General features: G+C 39.6%; 1 protein-coding gene across 2 annotated transcripts in view; it reads left to right on the top strand.

Moving 5' to 3' along the window:
- The window catches only part of RAI14 (retinoic acid induced 14), an 88,720-nt gene that overhangs the window by 44,613 nt on the left and 26,389 nt on the right, over positions 1 to 17,718 (top strand). For both annotated transcript variants that reach the window (XM_075137989.1, XM_075137990.1), the window contains exon 3: positions 9,453 to 9,583. In XM_075137989.1, coding sequence (XP_074994090.1) covers positions 9,453 to 9,583 — 131 coding nt within the window. The remainder of the gene's footprint in view (positions 1 to 9,452; positions 9,584 to 17,718) is intronic.

Genomic DNA, 17,718 nt, shown 5'->3' with positions numbered 1-17,718 from the left:
TTCATTTTTAAGTGTAAGGAAAACCTGAGGGTTCTCGGTGGTCCTTGAATAACCATTTGAGAAGGGTGGGGGTTTTTTTAAAGTCTGTGTTTTGACACCGCATGGATTTTTTTGAAGGAAAGAGCTGCCTTGTGTCCAGCAGTAAACAGTAGTCCATTAGATGTATTTTAGTTTTAGTAACACTTACTGAGTAATTTCAAGATGAGAAGAACAGTCGTCTGATTTCATCGTAACTCAAATCTTTAGAACTATGAGAAAAGGCAGAACAATGGGAGATGGTGACTTCAAACAGGATTGATTCAGCTTTTTTATTTTTAAAAAGTCCCTGGCATTTTTTTCCTGTGTTAACATAAACATTGTTTCATTTATACAAATACACGCAATTCATTCTTGGCTTTACTTTTTCCTGTCTTATTGAGAATGATCAGTTGCATGTGGTGTGATTACTGCTACATCCTTTGCTATCTGAAAGTAAAGATTAATCTCCAGTTGCTGTATCGGTGATCTGTGAGGTGATAAACAATGGGCAGTAGCTGGACTTATTGCCAATGCTCTGGCTGTATGTTACTAATGATTTAGATGTAGTTTTTCTTCTTTTGTTCTAATGCCTTGCATGTTGTAAGCTTTTTGCTCATCACTTTTCCTTTATCTCCACTGGAATGAAGATGGTTACGTGAAAACATCAGTAATTGCTTAAAAGAAAATAGAAGCCCTGATGTACCTAGATGTGATGTTAACAGGAAATCTCACCGTTCCTCAAATGGAAAGAATGATTCCTTTTATCCTGTTAAAAGGCTTAAAAGTAGTATCTGAAGGAAAAGTAAATCGTGGCCTTTATTAGGAAGTGAAATGAGCAGCACGTGTGAGCTGTGTGCCTCCCAACCCACACAGAACTCCACCACATGCCTCTAAGCTCACTAGGTGTGGGCCAACTGTATTCCTTGGTCTGGGTGGACTGTGTCACACTCTCTTGGCCTCCCTTGCAGACTTCTGGGCTCAGCCTTTTCACTTTCTTACTCTTACCAAAGTGAAATCTTACAGTTGAGTTATGAAGAGGCCACTTATCTATGCTTTATTAACTGTGCAGATTCCCTATGCTGACCTTACGGCTACGGCATTTAAAGACTGACTGAAATTGTGAAACCAAGCACAGGTTTGTGAAGGGAAAAAAAAAAAACAAACCCACAACACAACAAAAAACCAAGAAACTTACTAACAAGAAACACATATCTCAGCAAAACAGCAAACTCTTAAATGCATTTCTTTCCATTTTCATTTCCCTCTTGAGTTCTTGGAGCACAGCTCACAGTCTGCTGCAAATTCCAGTCATTATTTAAGCAAAGACCACACTAACTTTTTTCTACAACATTTCCCCCCCCCCCCAAAACTTGCAGTCTCAGATGACCATTTCAGTCAGGTCATCTTTGCCCTTCTTTGCTGGTGAAAGACCCTTTCATTTCACAGCTTGTAGTCCCCTTTTGCCAGGAAAGTTTCCGGGCAGCTTCACTGGCTGATAGAAGCGCCCTGCTGAGTGACTTGCTGTTCAGTTGCATTATTCTGGGGTTCAGCATGAAAAAATGGTTTGCTTGGATAATAATCACTTCTTTATCTACAGAAGCTACCCAATGAATGGGTAATTATCAAGGTTTACTGACAATCCACCGTTAGTCTTTTGTTACCATTCCTTGTTCTTTCACTCCAACTGCTTCCTGCTTTCCCCATGGTGCTTTTTATCTCCGGTTCAAATGGAATTCATGGTCTGACACAAATACAGTCTCCAGTGTCAAACAGACCTCACGCACTTTACGTGGACAGTTACCCCAACCAGGCGCAATAGCACAAGAAGCAAGAGGAAGGCGATGGATTAACACTTCTGGTTGTAAAATGTTCACAGGTTACTTGCATTGCTGCTGCTGTTTCCACCTTTAAAGAAGGGCATGTGTAAGCTCTGTGAGCTGCAAATGTTTTGTCTTCTTACGAAAATACAATTAATATTATTAGCCGTCAGTCACCTAAAATAGACAACATGGATGGCCAAGTGAAGCTGGAAAAGACTATTCCTGTTGTAGCAATTAATGACATTTAGATAATATCACTATGAATTACTTTCAAAGCCATTGTCACGCTTTGCTTTTTTGACAACTTAATTAGAGGTCAAAACCTTACTTGTGGTGAAGTTAATGAACATAGCATCTTTTGGCATGGCCTTCAGGGTGCTGCCTCAGTGGAGTGCGGTGCGACAGAGGTCAGCTTGCAATGCCACTGGTGCTATATATGCACCATGGGCAGACTTTGGAAGGTACGGGGAAGAGCTGGAGTCACAACTGTTGAAAGTGGCCTGGGAGGCAGCAGCTTCTGGCATCTGCTAAGCTCTGAATGTCTTGGGAGCTGCTGCCACAGACTTGGATAAGCTGTTGCTGATAAGCTCAACAACATCCTGCCCCTCTGCAAGGGAGATTTCCACTCCCACAAAACAAGTTTGCTACTGGCAAATAGGATCTCTAAATTGGGGACGGAGGGCAGGGAAGCGTGTAGGCTACTTACCCACATACCACTGACTCCTAGGTTATAATGTTTTCAGATAAGCCATTCTTTCGAGAAAAGCCATCGTCTGTTGTTTTAACTTTGAGGGATGTTTTGTCTAGTGAATACATTCTCTACAATAGGACTGTTCTTGTTTTTAAGACTCTCTTGGGAAGTCCAGCACATGCGGACTTTCGTGGATGACCTTGTGATGCAGTGGTGTTCAGTGTCTTTGCCATGCGATTTTTTGTGACGCCAGTCTTTAAGTATTTCTTTCCTTTTCAGACAGTGAGTTGCTGAGTTTGAAATTACCAGGAATTTCAATTTGCTACTCAGCTTTCCTGCAGTTCTGATTTCAGTGGAGATAACATAACTCTGTCTCCAGTAGGTTTGCAACAATGCAAGGTCACTTAAATCATCTCCTGTAGGCTGCCTGCCAAAGATAAAGAAACAAAGTTGTTGTCCAGTTAATGTTTGCTCAGGTCTTTGCACATGGAAAACACTGTGTACAAGTGCGAAGTAGAACTGTCACTTCTTACTATATGTTGTTATTTCTTGCACGACGTTCACACGTAATCTCAAAGGCAACTGAGGCTTAATATCCTGATGTGGTGGTGATGAAAAAAGAATGGGTACCTTTTTTAAATATATTTTTTAATTCTTGAGCTTCCGTTCTGGAAAGGAGAATGTTCACTTTGTGAGAAGAAAACAATGTGTAAAATAGGTAGTGCAAGCTTTACCTATAAAAACAGGCTTCGATACGAATGTTTCTTTTTGGACTCAAAACAATCTGTCAACTTGTCAACACAGTGTGTGTTCCCAATGATGAAGGATTTTTACTGGGCAGTTTCAGCCCCAAGAGTATGGTAACTACTTTATTAGTATCTTGCAACCATAGAATTATCTCTAGGTTTGCAGAGGAAATAACCTGTGCATAGAGGAAGCTGAGAGGAGCCACATGGTCGACAACTGTCAGTACAATTACTGTTAGTAACTGCTGCCGAAGTGTGTGTCGGTGGCTGATGGGGTGCAGTTTTGAGAGTTCAGCCCATCTTGATGGTGATCATTGCAGTTGTGAGCACTCTGCATTTGGCTTGAGTATCGTGCCCTTTTTAATCACATAATCATAAACTGATGGTGTAAATCAAGTCAAGCAGTACTCTCCTGCCCTCTGCCTCACTCCATTAACCTTGACCAGGGAGTGCCCCGTGCAGGAGTGGCTTTCCATCCCAAGCATGGCTAGCTCTTTCCTGCCAACTTCTTTCTCAGGTTCTTAAATGTTTAAATATGGAAAACACTTAACTGTTACCAGAGAGATGCTTCTGAGTGAGGCCATACAGCACAGTTTCCTATCTGAAAAATGAAAATTAAGACTAAAGAGCGTGCTTGAGAGGGATGTTAAATTTCAGTCAGAAATTTCAACCCAGCTCTGTTAAGCCACCTGATGTTTGGATTTTAGCTTGCCATCCCTTCAGCTGTCACTGTGTTGTATTTCGTTTCTTTGCTTCAGCATGGCAAGTGATTGTTGCAGTTAGGGTTTAATAGGGATGATGAATTATCTGATACCCTACATAATTATACTACTGTTAGTAGGAAAAGATTGACTATTTTTAGGCATAACTGAAAATTTCTTATTTTATCCAAAAACTTGCACTTCTTGAGCTTTGATCTCTTCATATGTAATGCCCATTATCGCTACCTAAACTGAACAGTATACATACATTTAAAAAACACAAATGACAAACCAACCCTCCCCCCTGCAAAAAAAAAATCACCCCAAAAAATCACCCCAAAAAAATCACCTGAAGAAGTACTGAGTGAAGTACTGATTCTGTTGTATGAAGCTGAAATGTGTGTTTCATCAGCTGAATTTTGCATGTGTTCACAAACCATTGTTATTGCAGAATGTTAATTGTTTGAAGGAAGGCTGTTGGTAACTGTTTGGCATGTGGCCTACAGAAGCGGGGAGGGAGGGAGGGGAGTAGAGATAAAGAAACCCCACATATACAGTCTTTTCCAGAGTCAGATTCTTCCAAATTCATTACACACGTGTGTTTACCTTTACACTGAGCTGCTCAGGTTATTTTTATTTGCATGCTACATGTATAGCGCCATGTGTCATGCTGTATTACTCAGTTGGCTAACTTGCGTATTTGCAACATTCTTAACACAAAACAAGCAAAATACCAAAAACCTTAGCTTTATTACTGATGAAAAGTACCTGCTTAGCTGCTCAAGTCTGATGTTTCTGTTGCTCTGGTGCTGTACTAAAGAGATTTTCCTGAAGACCCTACTGCTACTCTGTGGTAACCTTCAGTGTGATGTGCCCTACATGGGTTTGCTCAGAACGATGCATGTCTAGGCTTCTCTGACATAAGAGGAAACATTAATTTGTACTACCTGAAAGAGTGGTAGGAACAGGACTGAAACTTCCCAAGGGCTATTTGGTGGATGGTGCTGTGCTACTTGGATGAAATGCGAAAGTTGAGTCAGTGGGTGTGGATAAAAGCAAGGGGTGAGTGCTGAGGAGCCTTGTGATAGAGGGGGCAGGATGTGGCGCTGGGGCAGCTGAAGAAGGGGCCTTACAGAAATGTTTGGGCTGCCTGGATAAGTGGAATGTGGGATGGTTTGTGGGGTTGCAGTGGAGGAAGCTTGATGCAGCAGGTTTGTGAAGTTAAGGTCTCCAGTTATGCTGGCCACCTGAGTCCTTCCAGTACTCTTGGCAGAAGGGAGCATCTCTTGTGCATTTTTTCCAGGAGACACAGATGCTGGTGCTGCATGATAAATGGCAGTTCAAGGTGGCTTTTACACTGAACAGTATTAACCATGGCTGGGAGTACCCGTGTTTTGCATCGTCCCAGCAGAAGTTACCTCCCAAGCCTTTGGGTGGATACTTGATGATAAGTGTGACTTGTGGGGTCAAAAACAGGCTAATATTACAAGAGATTCAGAAATTGTATGTGATGCAACAGTCACTGCCTCTGTTCAGAGATCTGTATTTTCTGATTTGCTCTGGGCAGCAGTCGCTGTGCAACTTTTGATTACATGAGGCACCATGAGAGCCCTACTGACTTAAATGCCTCCTACTTGCTTGCCAAGTCATGGATACAGTGTCTTTCTGGGTGTCATATCTATTCTCTTTCCTTCTAGATTTTTTTCCTGAAGAGGATGGGGAGTAGGGCTATAATTGCCTATTGGAATGGATGTTTTTGAGACTCCATTGCATGCCATTTATTTTATTAGCTGTACCTTTAACTTCTGGAATGCATTGTACAATGCTGCTGTTTTGAACACAGTGGGAAAGAAAAAAACAGTTCAATCCTATCAGAGGAATACTTGAGCAACAGTTGATGCCTGCATAGTTGTTTTTTCTGTGTGGACAGATTTATCCCTAATTTAATTTTGAAAATAAAATGAGATCTGTAAATAGATTTATATAACTTGCATTATAGTTAAATGTGTATAATTTTGAGAGAGCTTGAATATAACATTGACATTTCATCTACAATAATGACACGTTTATTGATGCCCTAGAATGGAAAAGATGCATAACTTTTGTATGGGCAATACAACATGATGGCTTTTAAGCATCTTACGTAGAACACAGCTATTTTAGTTTATAAATGAGCATAACTCTGCTGCTCAATGATGAAGGGAAACTGCGTGTATCCTTTTGTTTTCCAGGAGCAAAACAAAATTGCTGATACAGTAGTGTTAAAGATGTTATAGCATCAGTAAGGAAATCTGAAAACATGCAGTTGGAAGAACTAATGTAAACAGATTAAGTATGTGGCAGTCTCTAAAATTATTAATTCCGTTAACAACTCCGAGTCACAGTGCTTAGAATAAGAGACAGTAATTAGATGTAGAACTGAAATTAGGGATCTAAAATGACTACCAAATACAGATCTTCCTATCCTAGCCTTCAGCCTCTAACACTTTCCTTTAAGCTGGAAAAAGGATTACCAGCTTTGTGTGAAAAATAAGGAAATGTACACTGATAGCCTTTCCTTGACTCTGAGATTGATCTGATAGAACTGAGTGTTTTTAGGGTTCCTGTGAGAGACTGTGTTACTTAACAGTTTGTCCAAGTTCTGTTCTGTTTAGTTCTTAAATACGAGGGAATCTGTTTAGCTGTACAGGTAAGTAGGAAGCAATTTTCTAAATAAGGCATCATTAAATCTTTCTTGAATTATGTTTGTGTGTCTGTAAGTGTGTATTTTTCCTTACCAAAAAGGGTATGGTTGAAAACCACAGTAAAGATGAATTAAAGTCTCTGTTCTTGTAAGAGACTAATACCATATCTCCTAAAACGTTTTACTGTTAGCATGAACATGGCATCATTCTGCAACATCAGAATCAATTTCAGACCACTCCAGGCTTCCCCGTTCAATATCTATATATCTCCTAGGTGCAGCTTCTGCACTAGATAAATGCTGAGGGGTAATTTGGGACCGAGCTGTGTTAGTTTCTCTTGGGTCTGGGGTGTTAATGATAATGTAATTATAGACAGGTATATAGTTATCACAGCCGCTTCTCAAAGGGGAAATTGACTCTTGATCTCTGTTCTTTCTTAAATTTGGGAGTTGGCATTAGTGTGCATGCTTTCTTATACCAGAATACTGGATATTGGATTATATGTCAATAATGTTTCAATTTCATAGCTGAATATTGAAGGAATATTCATAAAACTGCTTCCTGAAGACGTGGCGTTTTTTGTACTAAAAAGCTGAATGCTCTTCTGAAAGCTGTTCTGCCAAGGATTTTCAGCAGGCCTTAATCTTAACGTTTTCCTGTAGCTTATTCTGTTTCATGTCTCAGAAGTAAACTGGGTATTTCAGGTCACAAGAAAATCTTAAATTAGATGTTGTATTTCTTTTTCAAATTACGGGTTAGTATTGGGTTAGATGGGTGGGTGGGTGTGGGGTGGGTGGAGATTATCATGTTACCTGCCATCTCCTTTCTTTTCCAGGATTTTTTTTTAAAAAAAAAAAAGCACGAGTTAGGTGCTACCAATGCTTTACACTCATCTTGGTGATTTGTGGGTAAGGGTGATTCATCAAATATCCTATATTTAAGTATTATATACGACTGAATAACAAAAAACACAGAAACAGGACAAACTCCAAAACAAAAGGCATAATATGCTGTCAAACAAATAGCGTTAACTTTAAAGGATTTTATTTACAAGTAAGAAACATTTTTTTAACATCTGCTTTTAATAATAGGCTCCCTTTAAAGCATGAAATTCCCCAAATGAAGAATATGCAATGTTTCATTTTAGGTGGAGCCTGCTGCTTGGCTGGCCACTCATTGTCATGGAGTCTAAATACTGCTAGGTGAAACAATTTTTTTTGCTGATATAATTAATGCACTAGAATCTACTGATACAATTAATGCACTAGAAATTTATTCCAGTGCTATAAGAATAAAGAATATAACCTGCCTGACGTGCATTTACCCACCAGTCATACCACTGCTATAACGGACTGCAATTGCTCTGTGTCTTCTGCATGCCACTTCCTTTGACAGAGCTGCCATTCATACTCTTGGTTCCAGGTGGTGTTCTTTTCAATTCTTGTCTGCTCGCCTGCTCAGACTGTGCTCTCCCTAATGTTTTTTAAATAACTAGTAACCCGGAACACTTTCCTCCTGTTCTGGTTTTCAGGGTGTGCACAGCCTGTGGAGTTAGTTCATATCACTGTGCACCTCGTACACTTCTCCTCACAAGTCCAGACAGAGAAACATTGAATTTTTTGTTCAGCCAGGGGCAAGAAAGTCTGTGTAGAGCATCAGGACAAAGAGGGTTTTTTAAGTTGAGTATTTCTCAAGGAGCGTATTAATACGAATTTAGTCATTCTGAAAGTTGTGTAGAAATCGAGTGCTAATGAATAGGTGGTCATGCTGGAGATGAGCTGACGGATGGCAAAGAGAAAGCCACAGTCTGTAGAAGGTAACTCTCCTGGGTGTAGCAGGGTGCTGACTCTAATCCAAATGCAGCTTTTAATTACACCAGATTGCTCTTCCTGAAGACTGAACCCTGTTGTCGGTCCAGACTAGAAGGCATGGATTCAACTTTCACTCCTTTTCCAGAGCTTGTTTTGCTGTGATCACATGGGATACAGGAGGTTGATTGTCCTCTGTTTTCTTAGTATCTTGCTAGAACCAGCTTGGAGATCTGGTAGAGGAAATAGGCCATGTCCTGAGAGCTCAGCGGGGAAGTAGTGTCCTTTCCCTGGTTCAGCTGATGAGAAGGAGCAAAAAGACTTAGTGGATTAAGTTTGGAAAAATTTAAACGTAGGGTGGTTGTCTTTTCTTTCAGCAGCACTAGGGATGTGCCATCTATCTGAGTGGTTAATTTATTTGTTTAAAAGACAAACGTGGGGAATACAAACTCAGTAAAGCTAGTTGCAGTCTGCAAAGGGCAATCTCTTAACCTGTTACTCTCTACAAAGTGTGAGCTGGGAAAAGCCTTAAATATTGAAAGTTTTGGCTGGCCTGTGTTGTTAGGGTGGGGTGTGAATCAGCCGAGGCACCTCGTTGCTTATCCACATGATGTATGTGATGAAGGTCCGATGGGGCCAGTGCAGCTCCAAAATAAAAACCAGGACTAGACAAATGAAAGAGAACTTTTTTTAAATACAGTAAGAACAAATGGATTTTTTTACTGCACTACTCTTCTACAGAGTTTCCATGTTAGAGGTCGTTTCCAGTGATCTCTTTAGGCCCTGGCTTGAGCCATTAAGTCCTTGGGAACCTGTGCTGCACAGCTTGCAAATTACTTTTATGCGGCTTTCTCTGTGCCATTTCTTTGGGTTGGACTTTGTTTCAGCTTTCAATGGTGATAAATGTGTGCAGGATCATTCAGGAGAGCCTGGACACTGTGCTGGTACTAATAATATTTCTCCCTTCTTTTTCTTTTACTCCAGACCAATGAGTGGAATAAGAATGATGATCGGCTGCTGCAGGCGGTGGAGAATGGTGATCCTGAGAAAGTGGCTTCATTGCTGGGTAAAAAGGGAGCCAGTGCCACCAAACAAGATAGTGAGGGCAAAACTGCGTAAGTCCAACTTACATTGTGATTTAAGCACAAGGGAGGGGAAAAAACAGCGTTGGATGTGTATGCCACTTACATGAATTAAGAACCAGAGACCATCCTGAAAAGGAAGTTTTCTTTTTCATCTGAAGCACAACACAGTCTGGAAAGCTCCTTTCTAGTAGTTTATATTTGTAATTCTACATTTAAAATGCCATTTCAGAATCACAAACCCATTGAGGTAACTTGAAGCTGGATTGCTGAGTAGATTGGGGCCATTTTAGGACAGGGTATTTTGGGACTCTGGTATTTCATGGCACATGGCAGACTGCACACTCCAAAAGGCATTAATCTTTGGAGCTATTTTTTCCCATGGACATTAGTTTAATGACATAGAAATTAAGATAAATTTTCTTTCTAATGGGTTAGTTTGAACTGAAACTATGGTGACTGAGTTTTAAAATCTTGCAGATGCTAATGATTCGTGCAACTGTTCCTTGTTTTGATTGAAGTTTGGCAATGACAGTTTTGTGTGAACAGGATTCCTTTTGCACTCTCAATATATTTCATATACAGCATTTTCTTCTTCTATTCTTCCTCTTGTTCTCCTGTGGACGTTCTGAATTGTGGAAGATAAAAGATTCCAGTAAGAAAATTACAGCCAAGAGATTGCTATCCTTAAACTTACTTTCTTACAGCATAGAAAGATGAATAAATGGATAAATGAGAAATAGGCATCCTGTGACAGAACCAAAGCCTTCATAAAATTCTGGATAGATGGGGAGAAAAGAAAACAGTTTCTAGTCTTGGGAGAGGCAGCACAAGGCAGTTTATACCAAATAATAAGTTCTAATGAATTACCTCTGGGTTGCATTTATTGAGTCACGCTCTGCTTCTTGCTTGGTCTGTTTCAGTTTCCTACATCTGCTCCATTTCTGTTCTGCATCTGAGGAAACTGAATGATGGCAGTGACTCATAATGACCTGCAACTTCTTACTGCAGAAGTCCACGTCCTCTAATTACTTCAAGTGGGCTTTCTCCACACTTTAATATGCTTTTAATTTTAAAAAGTTGCATACACGTGTTTTTCTTTTGAACATAATCTAAGCATGACTTCCATTGACTCTTCTGAATTACAGCTATGTTTAGCATCTCATGTTTTTACAGTCAACATAACTTCAGAGCTAGATTCTTAAGCTGCACTGTATCCAGTGTAACACCTAGTTTGCAAGTTTTATATATAAATTGATACTATGAATTTTTTTAGGGAACCAACGAAGACTGAAATTATCAATGAGTACGTACAAGCCTCTTAACTCTAAGAAATAGGCTTGTTGTAACTGCAGGGATCTGGTGCAATGATTTTCAGCTTGACAGGGATACACTACAAAATTCCCCCTTTTTCCTCTTTATTTGCAACTACAAAGAAGTTGATGACCATATATTTATATTAATGATGCTGTTACTAATAATGCAGGTACAAGTACTTCTAATTGCTTGGAACAAATGTGAATTAATGCTATGAAGATCTCTGCTTATGCTTGTTCTGAATGCTCATTTAATTGTAATTTACTTTTTTAGTTATTTGTGTGTAGTGGTTTAAAAGAAAGCTTGAGAAAGAGTGAAGAAAAACAGTATTCCTGTGATACAGAAATACAGTGTGTTAACTCTCATTCTGTTTCCAATGCTTTGGGAAACTTGGCAGACCTGCTGAAGTTATTTCTGTCTCAGTTTTGAAAGGTGAAGACTGACAGGTGTAGAAACAATGACACCGATCTGGAGAGACATAGCTACCAAAGAGTATCATGACCCAGAAATGTTCTCCAGTACGGCTTATGAATAATGGGCAGTGTCTTGTTTGCATTTTTCCCACTTTGGAGTCTTTTTTTTAGCGTGCGCAAAATGAAGTACAGCCATCGTTTCTGTATAGGTAGGCTTGTTTCTCCTGTGTTTGCAGTGTGATCCCAGAGCTTCATTCCGGCGCAGTGATTCTGGGTGCCTAGCAGAGCTGTTTTGCCCTATCTCAGAAGCTCTGCTTAGAGGCATAGACCCTGCTGCAGCCCACGCTGTTAGTGTCCCGCAGAAGCATGGCAGTAGTTTGTCAGCTACCTCATCTGTAACATGGGAGACTCTCACGCTGGGAAGTGCAATCTGGGGAGGTCTGTTTGGGACAACTGGCCACCATCATGCTCAGATTTCACTGGTTACATTTTAGAAAGTGGTCTGCAGTGCCATGTGGGAAAGGAGCTCTTTGGATGATGGTCTGTTGATCCCTGTGAATATATATTGATGCATTTGTTTACATAATTAGGCTGAAGGTGACTAACCAGAAGAACATGATGGATTCAGTTATATAACAACGTGCATAATGTGATTAAAGACTTTGGAATGTGCTTCAAAGCAAAAAAGGAGAAACAATTACATGTTGCAGTACAGGTCTGTCATTGTCTGTTCCCTTAAGGTGTGACAGTTTCTTTTAAGATCTTTTCTTTTTCATTCTTTTTGTTAATAACCCTACAGACAAAATTCTTGATACTGCCCAGATCTTTATTTGAAGTATAGTAATATAGTATACACTATTTTAAACAGAAGGTGGAGAGGACTCTAATTTTTCATGCTTAAAGGGGTACTTCTAAGTTCTCATTTTATAATCAAATGGCTGCTTAATATAAAATGCATGAACTGAGAGGAACAGAGACCAGAACCCAGGATTTTCTCTGTTGTTGAGTACTGTATGCATCATTCCACTAAGTCCTGCTACGACATGCTCAAGCTCTGGCTCAGTTTTGGACATAACCATCTAACTTTCACCTGTGTCCTCTTTTGCCTCTGTCCTATAGGTCCTTTTCTTCTTGCCCACATGCAATAAAATAGAGATGCTCAAATTAATGAGGTCTAGGTGCCAGTAAATTTCTTAGAGGTAATATTTACAGATTTTCATCAGGAGGTTTAACTCTCCAGCAGTACCTCTTAAAAAAAGTATTAAAAAAAAAATCATCAGAGTAATGAAATGAAGTTTTTAAGATTTGCTTGACTTTCCACAGCACCATACTGCCTCTGACTCAGTCCTTTCTATAAACAATAAATCAATTTTAAGGCCATGGAGCAAATCCACCTTTGGCATAAGTTGACACAGCCCCATTGTTGCTCCCACTTACAAAGCACAGACTATTGCCAAGCACACTTGTAATAGAACCTATCTGGAAATCTGACTCTGCCATTGTAGTCTTATTCTGCCAGATAGGGTTTTTTTTTTGTCCAGCTTCCTTAAACAACAAAACAGTGCTTTCCAGTTTGGAATTTGATCATTTAAATCCCACTTAAACTAACAAAAAAGGGTTTTCAAAGAGAGCCTTTTCAGGAGGGGATAGGATTCATTCATGTACTGCACTTTCCAAAAGAGCAAGTGTTCAAATGGGCTGTTATTTAAAGAAGCTGTTGCTATTATTGAAGGGGAGTGCAGGGGGGAGAATTTTGGAAAGGATTCACGGTGTATAAATGGCAGCACTTCCTTGTCCCGAAGTTTTTTGTCTGTGTGCCAGTCCATCACTGCCATGATTGCCTGTTTCTGCAAGGTACTGAACTAGAATTAAATGCTTATGGCTATTAAATGAAACAATAAGTCTCTGTAAATTTTTTTAACTATAATTGAATCAGATGTTTTTTAATAAAATGAGTCTGACAAGGGTACAAAAAAGCTTTAGAAATCTCCACAAATGTACTCTTTAAGGATTCTTTCACAAAATTATTGTCAGTAGCAGTTAGTAGAAATGATATATTTTCATTTGAATCAGAATGTTCATGCCTTGGAGGCTGAACTGAAAATACATTTTGGAGCATATTCCAACCCCAAATTCTTTATATTTATCATGTACATAGTATTCATTTTTCTTTTCTTCCTTTTGGATCTTATTGTATAAGGAGGTGGGGTGAGTGGCATGAGGGACATCACTGTTGAAAAAGTAAATCAGGTTTTAATTACCTTTGAGAGAGAGCCTTTCCTTGTACGTAATAATATTTATCTTAAAGGAAGCTATTGGAAGAATACAGATTTACTATAGTCGTTATACTGTTCTAGTTGAGAAAGAAAGCCATAGAAAATGGTTTAGACAGCCCATCTTCAAAATTGGAGAAGTCAGGTGAGCCCAGTGCCTACGAAAAGGAAGAAGAGTTGTATTATCCTCCGTTTCTGGATTACAAATTGCTATAAATCCTCTAGGAGACCTTGAAATTCAGGCACTCTCTACATTATTTTCTTCTGCACGTGTTGGGGGTCCTCAGTCTAACACCATGCTCTAGAAGATGTTTCTTTTGTACAGACTCTGTGTCATCTTTTAAAATTGCCTAAACACTTAAATAGAAAAGCATACTAGCATACTGTCTTTTCAAAATTGTACCAGGGTATGAGCTGCAAGACAGGTCTAGTGCCTGGGGATTGTCAACTCTCCAGGAGTGGAGTTCATTGGTGTTCCAGTGACCTGATTCCTGACAGAAAATATTGTTTAATTTACTTTTATCACGATACTTAATTTATGATGGTCCAGATGGTCACAATAATGTCTAAGTTTCAGAGCATGGACAAAATAAAGATGACCACAGTGATCTCCACCTGTGTTTTACCTCTAGCCAATAGATGGCTGAAATCTGGTTCTTATGCCAAAATTTCTAGTAAAGTTTATTTCCATGGGAGATTTGGGTGTAAAAGCTTTTGTCTCTCCAGAACTTTCCTGAAGTTCTTTTCAGGTTCAAATCCTGATTGTTCCTTTTTGTTCCCCCTCTCCCCTGCAGCATTGTTGTGAATATAATTCAATTAAGATGTTAATATTAAGTTTCCTGAAATTGCTTTCTACTTTAGACTAACACTTAGAAATGCTAATGAAACATCTGGGCATGGTTGGGCGAAGCTGTCCTCTGCCAGGATACTAAATTGGGCAAATTAACTTTCTATTACGTTCAGTATGAGCCAATTGTTAGTGTATATTGAGAGGAAATGCTCATCTCTCCATAACGGAGGAGCAATACTTAACTTTGATTTTATAATTTGGCAATACATGAAAAAATCCACATTTCATACGAATATTACTATATTGACAATCATGCAGGCTTTTAAATGAGATCCATGGAGTGGAATTCATACAAGTGGTTTGTTCCTGGCTCTTGACTGAAACTGTGTAGACCATTTCTGATGGTTTTGAGTACATGACCCCTCATGTAGACTTGGAGACATCATGATCGAATTTTTAGTGCTTAGCTATACTTTTGACAGGACTTGAAATCAACAGCATTCAGGTTCTATCATATGCATTTTTTAAGCAATTTTTTATACAATATTTTAGTATTTTTATACCTTCATGTTATTAAAAAACAAAGTGAAGAGGCCATCTTCTGAAGAGACAGAAATTAATGCTCTTCAGTTTGATTTCAATTACAAAGATCCTAAACTTCACTTGTGAAAAACTGAAGCTTCTTGCTTTCTCTCTTTAGTGATTTTCTATATTGTAAAGCAAACAAATTCCACTTATTTAAAGAACAAACTCCCTATTTCATATAAAGTTCTGTGAGCATTGAGAAACATCCCGATGAGTTTTGCATCTACAGGAATTCCTGTAGATGATAGCTAGAGTTCAAAGGGGAAACGATCAGTCTGTAATTTCTTCAAGGAGCCAGCTTGCGTCTTCTGTTTTATACTTGCTTTTTCACACAGGCTGATAGGATGGCTATTCTTAATAAACTATTGCATTTCATTATTTATTAATAGGGCTGTCATCTCAGAAGAAAGCAAGTCATCTTCTGAAGGGCCCCTGTACACGTGTTTGGATAGCCTGTGAGCCGCCCGTTCCACTCCTGCTCACGGGTAGGACTGGCAACATCTGTAATGCAGCATCAGGCAGCCACCGGAATTCCCTGTAAAGCAGCTCCATTCGCAGAGTTGCCAAATACCCAGATTTTACCAGACCTGGCCAGGTTTCAAGAAGTTTGTCAGTTGCTTGGATCAGAGCATAGCCTAGATGGTTGGAAGTTTTTGTATGCCTGGCTTGAAACAGCTGCAGCTTGGCTCACGTGGAGGCAGAACCCAGCGCCCTGCTTCCGCGTGAGGAACGCTGTGGCGGCTCCTTGCGCTCGTCTTACCTGAGTGGGCAGGGGAGCACGAGGGAAGCGTGCCTCTCATGGGTCGGGCCAGAACCAGGCTCTCTAAGGCTGGAGAGGACAGGGCTACGTCTGCAGTTGTTTTTCAGATTTGTATCTACATAATGGGCTGCAGTTGTTTTACATGTTTTTCAAAGACTTGCACCAAATGAGCTATATGTGTAGATTTTAATTACACCAACTGGCTTAAAAACGTACTCTAATCTAGGAAGGGAAAGGAAACAGGCAGCCAAAACAGAGCAATGTGCAAATGTTGGATTTATTTCATTTGTTTAGCTTCAAAGTGAGGTCTCAGACTGTGCTGGTGGCTGCTTATTTATCGGGCTTATATATCACTCTGCATTTTCTGCTACCTGCTTTACAGGTGCATTCTGTGTTAGCAAAGTACTAACTGGAAAATGTGGGAAAGCTCTGAAGTTGCCTTTTCCTTCACGTGTCTGTGTTCCAGTCCCTACGCCTCTTCAGAAATGTGGAATCTTAAAAGCTTTGATAGTATAGTTATTCTGAAATACAAAATAAAAATATATTGCCATAATCATTTAAAGAGTTTATAAAAACAAATGTTAAGAGGTCATCTTAACCAGTGGTCTCTGAAGAATGTGTTATTAGTAGGTTAATTACTGTAAGTACAGGTTATTGCACTTGGTTTGTAATTTCCCTATGAAGTAAGAGAAGTTCACTTTATAAATATTTTATACATTAAAAAAAAAAATTCAAATAGTTCTGTTGCTTCAACAGAGGTCTGAAGTATTGTAAGTGTAAAAGGCACAGAAGCTTCAAACACAGCACATGACCCTGAGCTATCCTTTGTCAACGTCCATCATGTCGTGTAAGGACATCCATGCTCTTTGGTTCTAGGAGCACTATATGCAGTTCTTAAGCCTTGCTGGATTTTCATGCATCAAAAATATTTTCTTTAGATTAACTTTTACTCAGTTGTTCTCAGCCTTTCCAGCCTTTTCCTGGCCTCTTGTTATGCTGACATGGTTTGGGATTTCCTTGCTCTAATTTCATGACTTTTCATGTACTAAGGTGGTTATTAGCATTTGCTGGCCCATAGGCAGCAATACCAAGTTGGTCGTCTTGAGGATGGAGGTCAAGGGAGATGCTAGTCGTTGCTCTCATTGTTGGGCTTAATTTTAACTTTGAACTCTATTCTGGCCTTGCAAGAAAGCGCAGCAGATGGCTGGCTGGTTTTACCTAACTCAGGAAGGAAGTTATGTTGTTCTGGGCACATCCATGGCATCCTCAGGGAGTTCACCCTATGCTAAAAAGATGTTTTGCCAGAAGGCATGTATATTGAGAAGCTAACTGTGCACCCATTTGGGGTTTAGATGTGGGATGTGTTTTTAAAGAAACTATCGGAAGGCATCTTCCCTACTCCTCTGCCTTCCTCCATCCGTCTGAACTTGGCTTTAGAGGCACAGGTAACATTGCTCTCATTTCTAGGCTCTTTAAGCTTTTTGAGACTTCATTGTTTGTTGTACTTTGCCCGTTTTCCTACCCTACAGCACCAAAAATAAAAGCAGTATTTCAAAACTTTAAACTTTCTGTCAACACCTAGAAGTGCCCTGAAGCTCGCCCTTGACAGAATCTCTGTTGCAATTTGCTGACGTTAGTTATTGAGGGACTTTTAAAATGGACACTCTGCAGGAAACTTCATATGATAAATCTAAATTGTGAGCACTTATGTTTACAATTAGTGGTACATGGAAGAAAAGTCTATACATTTCAGACTTGAAGTGGGAGTTTGTGGTAATGTGGTAATAGAGTTTGCCAAAGAAAACTGTGTATGAAAATGGAACTGCTGGAACACAACCTGAGAATGAAAAATATAAAACTTCTGGGGATCCCAAAAATCTCTCTGAAGAGCAGCTGGGTGGATATTTTTGCTGAGTTTGAAGGATAAAATCAGGAGTCTGTAGCTTGCCAGCTTCTGTGTTGCATGATGCAATTGCTTCTTTCCTATTAAGAAAACAGCCGTTCAACAGGCTTGCCTTTTATTAATGTCC

Source organism: Calonectris borealis, chromosome Z, assembly GCF_964195595.1.
Source record: "Calonectris borealis chromosome Z, bCalBor7.hap1.2, whole genome shotgun sequence".
NCBI classification, from domain to species: Eukaryota; Metazoa; Chordata; class Aves; order Procellariiformes; family Procellariidae; genus Calonectris; species Calonectris borealis.
This window is presented reverse-complemented; position numbering and strand designations above follow the sequence as displayed.